We start from the raw sequence: 12,843 nt of genomic DNA on the forward strand, positions 1-12,843 counted from the left end.
CTCAAGCGCTCATTCAGAGTGTTCAGCGAGTAATGCCGATACCAATATCGATACCGATATATGTTTATTTTTTCCCTTTGTTTGGAAACCACCATTTTGAGCAAAAACATTTTTTTTTTCATTCTGGTTTCAGATTTCTGATGTCTCCTTGCTAAAAGGATACTTGTTAAAGATAAATAAATGTTAATAAAGTTATTTTTATAATAAGAGTATATTTTCTCTAAAAATAATAATAATAAAGTCAGTGATTTTTCAACCCAGACAGATTCAGTTCTAATCTAAATATTTTATTTTTGGATTTAATATTTGTGCCTATGAAGTGGGGGTGGCATGGCATCAGTTGATGCTGTCTTTAGCTTCAAATAAAAAAATATACAATTATTTTAGTGCTCCTTGGATTATTTTTCATCATCCATTTCATAAAATTTTATTACAGATTAATAAACTGTATATACAATTATTTAATTTGAAACAGTGTCATGTTTGTGATTTGACATCATTACTGCTTTATTTATTCAGAAAAAAAAGTAACTTCAATTTATTTGTGTATTCTACTTTTCATTGTATTACTGTAACAACAGCGCCTCCTCTACATATATATAACATTTTACGAGGCAGGCACTAGGACCTGGAGGAGGCTTCTGCTGCTGTGGAGGCTGCTGCGCGCGCTAGAGAGTGGGGAGACACGATTGTTTTTGGCTAGTTTTGTTGTGAAAACCCAGCAACCCTACGTTGTCGGTCACGTCCTTCTGTACATTCACAAATTCAAGGCAGTATTTAAAAACGGTCAATATAAATAATCATACATGCAATGTATGTGCTTGTTTTTGCTTCAAGAATGACCACACGGCTGACGTGATCTTATCACTATAGCAGTCCTTGCACATGTGAGTTGTTGCAGGCTCGTTTCAACACGTTATCATATCGGCAAGGCATATCTGCATTTTTTTCATATCAGTCGATGACGATTTTTATATTTTATGCATTTATCGGCCGATTTCGATGTCGTGCCGATAATATCGTGCATCCCTAAAATCAACAACACCAGATTTACACAATAAGACTAACTGTGTTGAGCTGGAGAACAATGATGAGTTTCTGTCCATCAATGATCCAAACAGTTGCTCACCTGTCTAATAAAACACATAATAAATTAAAGCGTCTTTGGTGTTTCCATGGTTTCCACAAAATAAAAATTTCGATGTATGATGTAGGGATGTGACGGTGAGGAAATTTTCCCACCGGTTAATTGATGTGTGACAACACCGGTAATACCGGTATCACCGGCGGAGGCTTTTAAATCACTAATTCTATCTAACCGAAAGTAACATGCACACGACCGCTCTGAACTGAAAACGCGCCAGTGCGCACACACCGTGACTGACCGCTCGTCTGTAAATGCGCGCTCTGTGAGGCCATGGGCGCGTCTCAATCAGTTCCCTAGTTCAGTAGTCAGGGCACTGATCAAGCATTGATCAGTCTATGATTGAGATGCACGTCATGAATGCACACTGTTAGTTCGTCCGTAAAGCCTCGTTTATACTCGACGCGCCCGCACGAGCGCGAGGGTGCGCGCGGCAAAAATAAATCCACGCAGCAGCGTAGCGCGGAGGCTCGCACTGCGGAGCCAGGCGAAAGTAAACAATGCGCGCTCTGTGCGGCCGTGCACATTTTACTTTCGGTTTTTAATCAGCGCCAATTCGGCTGCGGGTTGCTTGAATTGTGGGTTCATTAGCCTATTATTTTTAACGAAAAACACAACAACAAAACAAATGACAAACTCCCTTAAATAGGCGCTTTTACGTTTCGCTTTGAAACCGAATCTTCCGCGATCATCTCAGTCAGCTCCTCACTCTTAAATCTGATGAATGACTCCTGCCGCTGCCGAGACTCACGGTCGGATCCTGCTTTATTAAGCAGACACTTGTATTGTCTGTTCTCTAACTGAACTAAATTATTTTATTACTATAAAAAAAAAATCAAAAAGACGGTGGGCGGTGCCACGGTCGGCAAGTGATGTAACCGGTGTGGAGTCTGGACACCGGTAACACCGGCAACACCGACTATCGTAGCAAGCCTAGTATGATGTCATTGATAGTGTCCTGGTTAAAATCGCTTATTTCTCTGGATTTAAACATTGTTGGAAAAATGCACACAAGTCAACAAAATATATAACACTGTTCTAGTGGTTTTTGAATATTTTAATCCAAAAATCTTACATATTGTGCCTTTAATTAAAATGTATTTGGTTTAGTTTAATCTTATAGGTCACTGTATAAGATTGGTGTGCATGCAGACAAGCAACTCCAAAGTCATGTGTTCGATTCCTAGGGAATGCATGAACTGATTAAATGTACATCTTGAATGCCTTGTAAGTTCATATATGCATATCTGAGTGTGTGCATTAGACTGAAGGAGCTGAGCATCATGTGCAGTGTGTGTTTGCAGGCAGTTTTGTATCTAATGCGCGTGTTATGTTCATGTGTGCAGTATGAGATGTACAGCATCGAACGCAACGCCGAGAGGACGGCCTCCGCCGGCAGGCTCCTGTACGACATGTGAGTCCCCAATACACACACACACTCACTTCGCTTCAGTTCATGATTGCAGGCTGCTGACGTTTAACGCTCTTTTTCTGCTGCACAGATTCGTGAATTTCCCCGAGCAGCCGGTGGTCTGGCGTGAGATCGCGGTGATCACTGCGGCGTTACGAAACGACAGCCAAGACAAACACGCACAGTTTCTCAAAGGTGCGCGACCTACATCAATATGTGTTATTTAGAGTTTTATTTTTAGTTCAAGTGACTCTATTACACTATTTTAAAAGTCCTAGTGTTGTTTCTCAGTCTCCTACAACATGCATACAAGGTCAAAAACACGCGTTCACACTAGTGTTAGACCGATATATCGGCCGGACGATATTTGCAATTTTTACGTGTATCGGCATCGGCCGATACAAGGCTGCTGTGTTCGCCGATATTTTTCCCCCTGCATTATTTACAGACAGGCGTCCACAGGGCAGCTCTCATCGTCTTCAAACTCTCTTGCTCTCCCTCCCTCATATTAATCAAAATCAATTGAGAATTGACACGATGGTAAAAGGTGGAAAGACTGAAGTTTCACGTGGAGCATTGGGAGATTTTTTCCTGAATTACCGCTGGTGTTTCTACAAGAGATTAAGTGAAGTGCACCTACACTCTAAAAAATACTGGGTTAAAAATAACCCAAGTTGGGTTGAAAATGGACTAACCCAGCAATTGGGTTGTATTAACCCAGCAATTGGGTGGTTTTAAGCAAACATTTAACCCAACCGCTGAGTCAAAACAACCCAATTGCTGGGTTAGTCCATATTCATATTCAGTGTACGCATTAAATGACTAGGTTGTAAATAGTTTTAAAATGAAGTATAGTACAGTCAGTGTGCACTTTATTATTCCGCTTGCTTGTTGATACTGTGTGCAATAGTGTAATTATTTTATTTATGCTTAAATATTTATTTTCAGAATTTATTTTCACCACTGAACTCTTTTTTTTCTTGTTCTACCTCACCTGTTTTTACTATTTGTTAAATATATATATATTTTTTTAGTTCAATAAATGTTCCTTTTTTAAAATTGTAAATTTTAAATTGTTATCATCCTGATCATGGTGTCATTTTTATGATGTAAATTGAGGGAGCAAAAGCAGAATCGGTTTCAAATATCGGCTCAAGAAAATCGGCAGCCCGTATCGCTAATCGGCTAAGGCTGATGAAAAAAATCGGTATCGGCATCGGCACTAAAAAATCCATATCGGTCGATCCCTAGTTAACACCAGACGCGAATAAAGCGTTTCGCATTAAGTTAAGTCAATGCAAAGACGTGAATAGACATTCTGTGGCACGAATGCTGCCACGTTAACCTATCAGGAGCTTGCTCTAGTAGTGACAACAATGTGGACAAATCATATGTGGATACCCGGAGCTGTACGAAACATCTTCATTCTTTATAAAAACAGGAATAAAAAGGATCTTGCTTGGAAGAAAGTGAGTGAGGAGGTCGGACAAGTTGTATTTGGGATTGGGGATTGGCACAAATATCGATTTCGATCTTGATTCAGTATCAATTCATATGTATATAGCCTACTGTACATATAAGGAAAAATAAGTTTGCCTTTTTAGCACTATTTGAAATTAAATTTGCTCACATTCATTAATATTCACTCGTGTTTGCTTATATAAGTATCATTAAAAATATAAGGATGCAAGTTATTAATGTTTTAAAATTTCACATTTAAAGAAATCTAGTGTTTGATCATGTCTAAATATGTATTCAAGTGCAAAACCTAAAAATAAGTAAGCAGTTATGATCTGCAATACTTTTTTGAGCAACTAGATGCATGTATATTTATTAAAAAGCCATACAGGCACCTATAGTGGGTAAACCATGCCATTACAAATGAAATGTATTATTTTTCCAGGTACATAATGACTCTAATTTGCATCGGATTTCTCCATTTTAACCTTAATTACTACACTAATTGTAATATAAATAAGAAAAATATTTTAATTAATTAAATGGGTCATTAATGGACCATAATTATTGCACAAATAGTAGGCCTATTTATTACCAAAAGATCTCCTCAAAATATTATTAAACTAAAATATAGAACATTTATTTAATTGAAAAATAGTTAAGGTGTATGGTCACATTTGACCACCAATGAGTATGAGTGTGAGCAATTAGTAAGGAATACCTGAGGGCTAAATACAAGAAAAACATTAACATTAATGTGAACAATGTGGATCTCCATCACTCTCCATAATAAAATGAGACTTTTAAATAGTGTTAAAATAAATAAATAACGACGAAAAAAGGAATAACGACACATAATATGTGGCGGCCGGTGATGATTCTGTGGCGCACCGCCACAAATTAGTCTGTGTGGGAAACACTGGATTTATTTGCGCAAGTCGCTTCTGGTATGAACGCACAGTCTGTGTCTGAAACGCTTCAATAAAGGATTCGGTCTCTCTAAACTCTGCCTTTCTGTGAGCTTCCTCTGCTCTGATTGGTCAGATGGCCCAGTCTGTTGTGATTGGTCAGAAACCAAGCGCTCATTAGCATATCTGAATTTCATCTCATCCTCAGCACTTGATACAAAGTAACGCTGGTGCTGGTTATTGTCTCTTTTAGGACACAATAACTTAATTTGATATGCACTTTGATCTTTGAAACATCTTTTTACAATCACGGACAATTTTATTACACACTTCATGAAAGGTTAAATCCCAAAAAGCATAATAGCGGAACCTTAAAGGGATCCCCTGGTGTTAAGACTTGTATGGCTTAATATAACATAAATAATGTCTCTTACTGAAATATGTAGTAGAAAACCCATGAAAGATCCACGTTATTTAAAAAAATCCATTACATATTTGGACAATGGGCGGCGCCATTTTGTTTGCGTTCTAGGTTGATGATGTACAATGGTTGCACTCGGCAATAAACTGGCGCTACCCGTAGCTATTTCTACCACAACACAACTCGAAAAAAGTTTTTTTTTTTATAGCGTAGATCTTTCATGGGTTTTCTGCTACATATTTCAGTAAAAGCCATAATTTATGTTATATTAAGCCATACAAGTCTTAACACCAGGGGATCCCTTTAAAGGGATAGTTCATCCAAAAATGAAAATTATCCCATAATTGTGTGCTGATAGCACATCAGTGTGTATGACATTCTTCTTTCAGACGAATACAATGAGTTATATCAGAAAATGTCTTGGCTAATCCAAGCAGTGAATGGGAGCCCAAAATTTGAAGCTCAAAAAAAGTGCATCCATCCATTATATAACTGCTCCACACGGCTCCAGAGGGGTAATAAAGGCCTTCTGAAGTGAATCCATAGGTTTGTGTACGAAAAATGTCAATATTTATGCATGCATATTCATATTTATTAACCCCCGAAGCCGTGTGGAGCACTTTTATAATGGATGGATGCACTTTTTTGGGCTTCCATTATAAAGCTTGGATTAGCCAGGACATTTTCTACTATTACTCTGATTGTGTTCGTCTGAAAGAAGAATGTCATACTCACATAGGATGACTTGAGGGTGAGTAAATCAGGTATTTGTGTGTGTGTGTGCAGGTGTTTTTGAGACCCTTCCGGGTCCAGTTCAGTGTAAGATGCTCTTGAAGGCCACAGAACAGTGTTTCAACACGCTGGAGAAAGCAGAGATGCTGCTGCTGCTGCTCAAGAGATTCCCGGAGTCCGTCGTTCAGCATGGAGTGAGTGGAATCATCGCACACTATTATTTTATTTCATTTATTTGACAGGGACAGTGCTCATTAATGAACAGAAACAATACTGTAAATGAGCCATATAGGCTAATATTCAGGGTTTGACATGAACTATTTTGCTCAACAGCCACTTTTTTTGGTGTATATAATCTCAAATATTATCTCTGCTAATTTCTCAAGCAATATTCTCATCTGTGTTCTCTCAGCTATGACGCATTTAAATCTAGCATATTTTGTGTATGAGCCCAAACAGTATCCTATAAATCAGTCCTTCCAGAAAAATGCGGCTTTTTTTTGTGATTGTTGCGGGCAAAAATCCTTGATTATGCGGCACGTTTTCTTAAAAAATGCGATGAAAAATGCGGGATATTTATGCAATTGTATGCGATAAAATTGCGGGAACTTGCAAAAACTGCGGTTTGATGAGAAAGAGAAAAAAAGCACTACATCACAGAAAGTGCTGGAATATTTAAGTTCTCATCTTGTTTTATTGAAGACCTTAATAATGGCTCAAATTTAAAAAACATTTAGTCAATCAAGTTCTGTAGCTTTACAAAAGGAATATGCTACAACTTCTGAAAAAATTAATAAATAACTTCCTGTTTTACAGATGTCGCTATACAAAACAGACATTTGAGTGCTTCCAATGCACAAAGTGCAATCTCTTAAAGGGTTAGTTCACCTAAAAATGAAAATTCTGTCATTAATGACTTCCCTTTATGTTGTTGGACACAAATTAAGATATTTTAGTTGAATTCCGATGGCTCAGAAAGGCCTCCATTGGCACAATGTACACTCTCAAGACCCATAAAAGGTAGCCTACTAAAGACGTCGTTACAAAGTCCATCTCATTACAGTGGTTCTACAATAACTTTATGAAGCGACGATAATAGTTATTTTGTGCAAAAAAAACTAAATAACGACTTATATAGTGATGACTGATTTCAAAACACAGCATCATGATGCTATGAATCATCGAGTCGATTCATGATTCGGATCGCGTGTCAAACTGCTGAAATACGTGACTTTGGCGATCCAACCCGCTGAATCAACTCATTGATTCATAACGCTTCAAAGCTGTGTTTTACAATCAGTCAGCACACAGGGAAACTGCTTTGCTCTTTTGCTGTTATTTTTGTTGGCCAATGGGAGTTTGTGCTTCATCATGGTTTCACCGGTATCTTTGGTTTCTCCACGGGGTTTGAAGCTTTTCGATGACGTTCGCGTCGGGTAATCACGTCACTTCAAAACGTTCCCATGGCAATAGGCGGAAATGGCGGCTCTTGTGTGACGTAAACGAAAAAATTTCAACTTTCTGCTAATATATATGACTTTTTTTGCAACGAAAATGCGGGGATTATGAAATCATGATAGCCCCGAATATTTTGCACGCGGATATAGGCAATTTATGCAGCGAAAGTGCGGAGTATTTGAAAAAATGCGGCCCCCGCATGAATATGCGGACTTTGGCTGATTATGCGTTAAATCACGCGATCGCATAATCGCGTTTTTCTGGAGGGACTGATAAATACATATCCATATTTTCATATGATTTGACAGTTAATTTTATTAAATATCAAAAGTCCAAAAGGTGCGCATCATACCGGACACCCGACTAAACACTATAAAGTCAGTTTTATGACTGTAAAGCCCTATTCAGACGGGATTAGTTTTACATGGGGAGGTGGGGGTAAAGTAATTATTACCAGAGGTTCTCTGTGATTTTAGTCCCGTCCGAAAGTGCCATCTCGGTAGGTTAATCATTACGGACAATGTCAGTAAAGATTACGGAGACTTTTACCTTCTGAAAAAGGTCCGGAAAAATGACCTCGGGCAATACTAATCCCGTTCGAATAGACCCGCTGTAAAAATGTATGGTAAAATTTCCTGTTTAAAAGTAGTTTTTGGCGCGTTTTGCAAGCATGGAGGCGCTTGAAGAAGTACTCTTAATATATTAAACACAGCGTTTCCTCCCTGCTCCAGTTTCACATTTTTCTTGTTGGCGCCATGTTGTGTGTTTGCTCACTTGATAACAGGAAGCAACGTCATACGCACATGACGACAAGGAGGTTACTGTGGTGCATAAAGCAAGTTACCCCTCCCACTTCTGCTAGTTTTACTGAGATGTCTTATCCCGTGCGAATTGGCCATTAATATTACAGACATCCTGAGGTAAAATTACTTTACCCCCACCTCCCCATGTAAAACTAATCCCGTCCGAATAGGGCTTAAGTCATTCTCTTCAAATGCTATTGAAGTTAGAAATGTGTATACCAATGTTATTTGTAACTTTAGAGACGGTCCCTAAATTCGTGAATATCGAACATCAAGCCAACATTATGCCAGTCATATCAGATGCGCTGTGGTTCTGCTGTTTATTTGAAACAATATTCACTGCTGAAATAGAACAAAAACCACTGTATGATGAATTAATTTAATATGAATTTAGTATGAAGGGCAGATTTAAGTGAGTGAGAGTGGCTCTGAACAAAACTCCAGCTCATCTGAACGCCTCTGATTATTAGACATCGCATTCATAAACTCAATAGAAACACGTGTGATTGGTTATAATGCACAACGTGATTATAACAGATGGCTTTTGAGAAGATTATAATAAAGTTCAACCGCCAAAGTGGCTAGTGTGAGTGACTGTGTTACACACCACAGCCAAATACACCCGCGGATGTCGGGTTGGCGGGTGTTAATGTCAAGCCCTGCTAATATTCATCCTTTGTCTCTGGTCAGTTCTTAAAAAGGCAACCCAAGCTTAAAATGAAAACACATAATCACAGGTATCACATATCAAATAGTGCAACAATAACAACGATCTTCTGTTTCACTCGATGCATTCAAGAAGACTCTCTGATTTAACTGTGTAAATAAAATGTATTTTTGACTCCAGTATAAACACATTTATTTCCGTTCAATATAGAGTTCATGACAGAATGGTGGCTGGTTGTTTTTTTTATAGATTTTTAGGGGCCATGAAATCGTTAGCGTTCTTATTATTCTGCTTCTTCTTCTTCTTCTTCTGCCATTGGAGTCTATGGCAGCCCATAGAACCGTTTGGTGTGGTCTCGATAGATTCGGGACGTCATGCCGAGTCGTCTGATATCCAATTTTACCATATCGGCCATTTTGGCTGTCGGCCATTTTGAATTATGTGCTAAAATGCTGTATTTTATGACAACATGAACAGATTTGATATGAAACTCGGTATGGGTCATCAGCACGATGCCCTGAAGGAGCCTGAGAAGTTTTGAAACAGCGCCACCTAGTGGATAATTTGTTTTTTCAAATGCTTATAACTTTGGGTGTGATTGACTTATTTTCATGGAAGTAACTTTTCTTGTCTCCTGAATCCTTGGCGAGTCCAACGATACCAGATTTGCCAGGTTTCGGCGTATGGTTTGTGCAGCGCGGTATTTTACTGCTTAAAAAACGTTAGCTGATATCTTCGAAACCGCTAGTCCGATCGAGACGAAACCAGTGTCAGAAGTTCAGAAACATAGGTCGATAGCGAAAAGCTAATACCCAAATGTCAAAATATTGATAGCAAGGGGGAGTAAAATCCAATCAAAGTCAGGTGTCAGTTATTTTTTATGTGTTTTTTCATATAAATGTCTATAACTCCAAAACAAAATGAGATATTTTCACCAAAATTGACACACATGTATGAGCTCACTCCGAGGACACATAAAAAATGGTAGGATTGTGCCTCTTGGTGGCGCTATAATAGAACAAAACATGAAATTCCCATAGACTACAATGCGTTTTTCAGCCTTTTGGCCTAAAATCATCTTTAAATTGCTCATTGCTGTCGTTTATCTGACACTCCCAGCCCTTTTGGCATGTCTTGTCTTCTTCTTTGCGCTTGGAGCTATATTTTACTTTTTATTGATACATTTGATTTCTTATGCATCTGTTATGATTGTTTGTAAATCTTTTTTATACTAAGCACTTTTGCCATTGTTTGAAATGTGCTATGTAAAGTGGAGGCTCTCACATACATGTTTGCACGATGAAAGTACACACTAATACCAATAATGTTTATGGGGAGAGGCGTAGACAAACCCTGCCTGACCTCTGACCCCTTGACCTCTCTTCCAGGTCAGTTTGGGAGAGTCCCTGTTAGAGGCGGAGACTGTAGAGGACCTGGACACGCCCGTCAACTGCTTCAGGAAGTTGTTTGGTACAAATTGATCATCTCTTCATTATTTTATTTGTGTGTTTTTGTGCTTTATTCCTTGAGCAGTTGTGTTCATCTCGTTCTCAGTGTGTGACGTCCTGCCGCTGATTCTGAATAATCCCGAAATGTGCCTCCCCGTCAGTCTGCTGTATAAGTACATGCACAAAGCAGCAGAGTTTTATATATGTTATGTCACACGGGAGCCGTCGCCGGATGGACAGATACAGGGTAAAAGCACGCGATTGCATTTTGTTTTGCGTTTAATCTATCAATTTACATACGGCTAAAATACTGTGATGACAGTGACATTTTGTCCAATAATATTCTCTTTTGTAATTCCTCAGGCTCACAGGAAGTGAGCGGTCTGAAGTCTCCAGGACGGGGGCGGGGTCGGCGATATGTGATTGACGGGCTGTCAGAGAAGTCGTCAGTGGTGATGGAGCCGTGGGAGCGGCTGCTGGAGATGCTGGGCGTGGTCAGCTCGCTCTGTGATTGGCAGGGAGAGAAAGGAAGCCGGTGAGAGTCTGTGAAACGTTGTCGTAATAATTGATGCGTATTAGAGCTACAACTAACTAGGGCTGAACGATATGGACAAAATGTCATAACTCGATTTTCATGCCAGATATCTCGATATCGATACAATACGATATGACTACGTGTTCGGTGAAAACCAGAATCTGAATTCAAATGTGTTTGATTTAAGCCTACATTTCAAAAATGTGTGTCAGAAAATTTATTGTTTTTAAGCCTTTCGCACGTACGATCACACAGGTGTGATCAGTCTAGGCTGGATGATCAAGAGCATCACATGATCAAATGTTGAATTTAGCCAGAGACAGGCGCGCTCAGAGCTGTCATATATCACAACTTCTCAGTGTTTTCAACCACATACTGTTTATTTTAGGTTTCAAACATATAAATTCACATAAGTACTAAAAAAACAATACATTTAGAGTTTGTAAAATACACACTGATGTCTATGGAAGAGGTAATAATCCTTTCCATTATAATTCGACACGTTTTATTCATATCAGATACACATTGTGTAAGTAACTTCAATGTTTACTCTATTCTATTCCCAGTTCACCAGCCACTTACTTTTAAGTATTTCGGGAGAAGTGGATGAATTCACGTGTTGTAAACATTAGAGATGGGCATTTCAAGCAAAAATGATATTCGAAGATCGCTGGGAATGATTCGATTTTTATTTGAAAATCGCAACTCCTCCCCCGCATGCACGCATGTATAGGCTACACACATAAACAGAGAGAGAGGGAGAGAGACCATTCACACTCTCAATCTGTATGATAACAAACTGTTTAATTCATTAGGGAATAGGCTATATCAACTCAAGCCATATTATTGTAACATGCTGAAACATATGACTGTAATGTGACATCGCCCCAAGTTACCTGATAAATGCCACAAGTCTACAGCGTGCGCGTGAGACGTTATTCTTCTGTTGTCTCAGGGCGTTTTTACTCTGGCATTTTAGTTCGGAATGGGGCACGGTTAGCATGAAAAATTGCTAATGTGAAAGCTTACCTACAGAGCTTGGTGTGCACTGAGGTACCGAACCCGAGAACACACAACCGGAGTTCGGTTGCTCTCGGAGCTGAGCCGTGATTCACGTGAATGTGCAAACAGCACTCGGGTGCGCACTTGTTGTGGAAGAAAGTAACTAGCGCATGCGTTTTAGCCGATTACAATGTCATTAGTTCAATAACATACACGTAAGAGATGATAGTGTTGATGATTTAGCTGAGATACGATCGCGAGAGCGAGCCTGCAGTGTATTCGCGCATAGAGTGCAATCAGGGCAGCAAACCCAAGTGTCGTTTACTCAGCTGCACATAATAGCACCAAATTAATTGAAAAAAGCCCAATATATTGACCCGCGTTCTGTTTTCTATCACGCCCGTGCACGTTTGTGATGACGTAAGATGAACGCAAACGCACCAGGGTTCAAGTTGAGTGTGAAACCAGACCAACATTGCGGAGGCGGAGGGAACAATCAGACTCGGACCGCAGCAAACGTGTCCAGTATAAAACACCCTGAGAGCGGACTGGCAGCTTTTAGGAGCGTTATTGGCAGCGCCTCTGGTTACATGAACGCGTCAGCACCACATCAGCACCGACAACTTGGGGATTTTTTTTGGACGATAATCGCACATACTATTCGATATTCTATAATTAAATAACTAATCGAATATTCGAAAATCGCAACCCATCCCTAGTAAACATAGAGGTTGTAAATCCAACAGATCCGATTCTGCGGCACAAACTAACACGGCGGCGCCCATCGCGCATACAGCTCAACTAACGCCATCGTTATAAAGGTGTTTAAACAACAATATACTTCCACTCGCATGTA

At 39.3% G+C, this 12,843-nt stretch overlaps 1 protein-coding gene across 1 annotated transcript in view; it reads left to right on the plus strand.

Annotated features, from left to right (window-relative positions):
• The window catches only part of ints10 (integrator complex subunit 10), a 34,426-nt gene that overhangs the window by 1,947 nt on the left and 19,636 nt on the right, over positions 1–12,843 (plus strand). Inside the window, exons 2-7 of the mRNA XM_079838279.1 lie at positions 2,491–2,558; positions 2,647–2,750; positions 6,129–6,268; positions 10,391–10,472; positions 10,557–10,697; positions 10,814–10,985. Of these exons, the coding sequence (XP_079694405.1) occupies positions 2,491–2,558; positions 2,647–2,750; positions 6,129–6,268; positions 10,391–10,472; positions 10,557–10,697; positions 10,814–10,985 (707 nt within the window). The remainder of the gene's footprint in view (positions 1–2,490; positions 2,559–2,646; positions 2,751–6,128; positions 6,269–10,390; positions 10,473–10,556; positions 10,698–10,813; positions 10,986–12,843) is intronic.

The sequence above is a fragment of the Gobio gobio genome (genome assembly GCF_949357685.1).
Source record: "Gobio gobio genome assembly, chromosome: 16".
Lineage (NCBI taxonomy): Eukaryota > Metazoa > Chordata > Actinopteri > Cypriniformes > Gobionidae > Gobio > Gobio gobio.